The sequence below is a fragment of the Penaeus japonicus genome, unplaced genomic scaffold (genome assembly GCF_977035675.1).
Source record: "Penaeus japonicus unplaced genomic scaffold, GWHDUDI00000001_assembly GWHDUDI00000030, whole genome shotgun sequence".
Taxonomy (NCBI): Eukaryota; Metazoa; Arthropoda; class Malacostraca; order Decapoda; family Penaeidae; genus Penaeus; species Penaeus japonicus.
Genome location: NW_028234432.1, coordinates 583,858 through 588,857, shown reverse-complemented (window position 1 = coordinate 588,857; position 5,000 = coordinate 583,858). Strand labels below are relative to the sequence as shown.

General features: G+C 42.6%; 1 protein-coding gene across 2 annotated transcripts in view; it reads left to right on the top strand.

Moving 5' to 3' along the window:
* The window catches only part of LOC122261821 (protein obstructor-E), a 17,031-nt gene that overhangs the window by 10,456 nt on the left and 1,575 nt on the right, over positions 1–5,000 (top strand). The window contains exons 4-5 of one of the 2 annotated variants that reach the window (XM_043029613.2): positions 3,114–3,327; positions 4,690–5,000. The exon at positions 4,690–5,000 is cut by the window's right edge and continues 708 nt beyond it. In XM_043029613.2, coding sequence (XP_042885547.1) covers positions 3,114–3,327; positions 4,690–4,789 — 314 coding nt within the window. In that variant the 3' untranslated portion in view covers positions 4,790–5,000. The remainder of the gene's footprint in view (positions 1–3,113; positions 3,328–4,689) is intronic. The other variant, XM_043029612.2, reaches the window with a different exon arrangement.

Sequence of the window (5,000 nt, the reverse complement as noted above, 5' to 3'; positions counted from 1 at the left end):
TTCTCACCAGGTTCATGAAGGGGGAAGACAAGGGTTCTCACGCTGGGTCCACGAAAGGGGAGACAAGGGTTCTCACCAGGTTCATGAAGGGGAGGACAAGGGTTCTCACACTGGGTTCACGAAGGGGGAAGACAAGGGGTTCTCACGCTGGGTTCACGAAAGAGAAAAGACAAGGGTTCTCACGCTGGGTTCACGAAAGGGAAAGACAAGGGTTTTCACACTGGGTTCACGAAGGGGGAAGACAAGGGTTCTCACCAGGTTCATGAAAGGGGGAAGACAAGGGTTCTCACACTGGGTTCACGAAGGGGGAAGACAAGGGTTCTCACGCTGGGTTCACGAAGGGGGAAGACAAGGGTTCTCACGCTGGGTTCACGAAGGGGGAAGACAAGGGTTCTCACGCTGGGTTCACGAAGGGGGAAGACAAGGGTTCTCACGCTGGGTTCACGAAGGGGGAAGACAAGGGTTCTCACGCTGGGTTCACGAAGGGGGAAGACAAGGGTTCTCACCAGGTTCACGAAAGGGAAAGACAAGGGTTCTCACACTGGGTTCACGAAGGGGGAAGACAAGGGTTCTCACACTGGGTTCACGAAAGGGAAAGACAAGGGTTCTCACACTGGGTTCACGAAGGGGGAAGACAAGGATTCTCACGCTGGGTTCACAAAGGGGGAAGACAAGGGTTCTCACCAGGTTCATGAAAGGGGGAAGACAAGGGTTCTCACACTGGGTTCACGAAGGGGGAAGACAAGGGTTCTCACGCTGGGTTCACGAAGGGGGAAGACAAGGGTTCTCACGAAGGGGGAAGACAAGGGTTCTCACACTAGGTTCACGAAGGGGGAAGACAAGGGTTCTCACACAGGGTTCGCGAACGGGGAGGACAAGGGTTCTCACACAGGGTTCACGAACGGGGAAGACAAGGGTTCTCACACACTAGGTTCACGAACGGGGAAGACAAGGGTTCTCACACTGGGTTCACGAAGGGGGAAGACAAGGGTTCTCACGCTGGGTTCACGAAAGGGGGAAGACAAGGGTTCTCACACTAGGTTCATGAAGGGGGAAGACTCTCTCTGGGTTCACGAAGGGCTAGGCTAATGGTTGTCACACTGGGGTTTACGAGGGATTCGTGCAGGGATTCTCACGCTGGAATTCAGGAAATCTCACATGAGGTTGTCACAGGTTTTCATAACAGGGTTTTGCAAGGTGATAGAGATGGGTTTGAAAGACGAGGGGTTCACAAGGGGATAGGGAAGAGGTTCCCACACAGAGAGGTTTACAAAGTGTTAGGGAAGGGGTTCAAGGATTAAGGTTGAGGCTGGGATACACGAGAGATTAGGGCAGGGGTTCTCACACTAGGTTCAAAAGGTTAGAGTAGGGGTTCAGCTATGGGAGCTTCACGAGGGGTTAGAGCAAGGGTTCAAAGCCAAGGGTTCACAAGGGATTAGGGCAGAGGTCCTCACAGGGGAGTTTATGGGGCGTTAGGGTTGGGGTTCTTATTCTGAGGTATGATGGATCGGGCAGAGGTTCGAAGACTGGGGTTCAATAGGGGTTAGGATCAGGTTTCTCCCACTAGGGTTTAGGAGGAGTCTGTTGAGAAGGGGTTCCAAATAGTACAATACATAGGAAATCGGCAAAAGCGTATTGACTGAAACATGAAGCATGATGTCAAAGCTTACCCGCTTAGTAATGTAACAATAGTATATTCCCTTTTCGACAATAAGCAACGCAGAACCTTTTAACACATTTTTAGATTGGACGGATATTGTAGTTGATTGATTCGGAGCTTAGTCTGTTTAAGGTGCAGGGAAATAGTGACGTATTTTGATATTCTTTCATGAAAAGAGGATTGGATTAGCAAGCGTATATATAGGCATATTTTGAGTAGAAAAGTTGATGCATTTAAGATAATAGCCTTGACAGTTTGTTAAGAAATACATGCAAAATGGGGGGTGAAATTATATTTTTCCTTCTATTAACCATTATTCTAATTTGTTTTATATTTGTAATAGTTTGTCGAGTTTGTGTTCTGTTCTTTTTTTTTTTTTTTTGTTTTTTTTTCCCGCCTCATTTATCAATCATTAGTTTTTTCAGATTATGTATAAACCGTGCCATTGTTTTTCAACGAACCATGTATTTGTTGTTTATTATAATAGACATACAAAATAAATATTGAAATAAAATTAACATAAAAAGAAGGTATAAAAAATATGTACAAAATACGTGCATCATAATACATTCTTTTTATTGAGCAGTGTGCAGTACTCAGAACTTGCACAATCTTCGCATAGCACTAATATGAGAGAGAGTGGACCAGACCGCCTGCCTGCGTGCCCCACATATGCATTGCTGCATCTTGCGTCGTGACCCACATGCACCATGTAACCATATTCTCCACCTGGCTGCGGAATGGCTTTAATTTGCTAAACGAATGCTGGTTGCTTGCTCGCGCTCCTTATTTTTATTGTGGTGATTTTGATGATGCTGTTGAGTCTTCCTGGATTTGCCAAACATTTTTCAAAGGTCGTTTTCTTTTATCACTTTACTATTATCATCATATTCCCTATTCCTTCCCCTTTGATTTTTTTTCGTTATGTGTGTTATGTGTGGGGAGTTTTTTTTTACTCAATCATTTTATTATATCCCCTTTTAATTTCCCTCAACCGTATTTTTTGTTATTTTTATCCTTTGATTTCATTTAACCATTTTGTCGACTTTCGTTTACTACTCACTTCCTTCTTCGACCTTTCCCTTTCGCTGTTTTCGAAATCCCAAAACGCGAAAGCCACTAAGTACAGCAACTACCCCTCTAACTTTACCAACCATCAGAATGCAATAAGCCATGAAGGGAAACGCCAAGCCCTCAAGCCTCACGCATCACAAAGGGCACTCTCAAAGCCCCTCGGTACCTCAGCAAAGCCTTGCGCCAAACCTAAGGCACTCATAAAGCCATTCGGTCATTAAGCCACAGATGGCACTCTCAAGTACACTCAGTCACTCAGCCAAGCCTTCCGCTCCACAGAAGGCATTTTCAAAGTCCCTAAGTCGCTAAGCCGCGCCTTCTCCTACACCAAAGCCACTTGCAAAGCCACTCGATCACTCAGCCTCGCTCCCGCCCACAGAATGCATCAACGACTTCTGCTGCGAGGGCGCCCAGGACTTCGTGGACGGCGAGGGCCGCTCCGTGCCCCACCCCGCCTTCCCCAACCTGGTCGACTGCCAGAAGTTCTACGTGTGCCACAACGGCATCAACCCGCAGGAGGCCTCGTGCTCCCTCGGCCAGGTCTTCAACGAGGAAACCATGATGTGCGACTACCCGGAGAATGTCTTCGCTTGGTGAGTGTTGCCCGTTGCCCGCCTGCGGGGGCGTGCTGCCCGAACGATCCTGCGCTTATGTAAACTTGATCTCACTTAAAAGCATGCTCTGATACAGATACACGCAGGTATGTATCCGCACACATATACACGCATGCATGTACGCAAGCAAGTAAACAAACATACACACACACACACACTTACATACACATACACACACAAAAAAAAAAAATAATAATAATAATAACACACACAATTCACACAAACAAGCAAACAAACAAACATACACACTCACACACACACTTACACACATACACACACATGCAAACCCAAAAAGATAACGCACACACAATTCATACATAAACAAGCAAGCAAACAAACACACACACACACACACACACAAAAATAACACATACAATTCATTACTATCATAACTGTTTACAGCCAAGTTAAAACTAACGCCAACACTATGATTACATCGCCAGTATCGTAACTTGATAATTGCCACTCCTTCTTCTCTCCTGTATGTTGTTCAGTGGAAATTTCAAAAGACAAAAGAGTTCACCGTAGTAAGTAACTGTACTGTTGTGTAATGCTTATGTTTATTCTTCTTTTTGAACAATAACATTTTTGATTTAAGGTTTTGATAGATTTGATGAATATATAGTTTTTCATGGTAGATAAATTATTGATTGTTATAACAGAATGGTCCGTGGTTTGCTCATACATCAACCAACTGGTAACTCCATCATACTCTCTCTCTCTCTCTCTCTCTCTCTCTCTCTCTCTCTATCTATCTATCTAAATATATCTATATCTATCTAAATATCTATCTATCTATCTATCTATATATACATATATGTATATATATATATATATATATATATATATATGTATATATATAATTATATATATACTTATATATACATATATATATATATATATATATATATATATATATATAATATATATATATATATATATATATATATATATATATATATATATATATATATATATAGTATATGTGTGTGTGTGTGTGTGTGTGTGTGTGTGTGTGCACGAATACACATACACATATATATTAATATATATATATATATATATATATATATATTATAGATATAAATAGATAGATAGATAGATAAATATAGTTGGGGCTCTGTTTCTTCTGCCAGTTTTTATCACCTCTAGTCGTTAGTTTGTTTTTCTCTCACCCTACGTTTGAGGAATCACAGAAAAATAACATGGCACTCTGTACTAAGACTGGATAAGAGAGAGAGAGAGAAAGAGAAAGAGAAAGAGAGAGAAAGAGCAATGCCCAGAGTAAAGAGGCAGCCAAAGAATACCAGAATACCATTAATGCTAACCATTGCCTTCCAGCATCGGATGGTACCGCGACCACCCCGCCTTTGCCGATTATTACGATGAAAACGGCACGCCCATCAATCCCTCGATCGGAAACGAGGATGTCGTAGCGTAAAGGAAACGCATATCTGTGCAGTGCATATTCTCTCACTCTGATGCAGTTTCTTACGCATTTTTTTCTTCTTGTCTTGTCGAGTATGAGGAGGATAATTCCATCCGCTACTCCCTCTGATTTCAAACAAAGGTTTCTTTCTTTTTTTTTTCGGAATAATATATGGGGTAAAATCTTCCGCCGCAATTTAGTTCTCTTTAAGTAGTCTGGAATG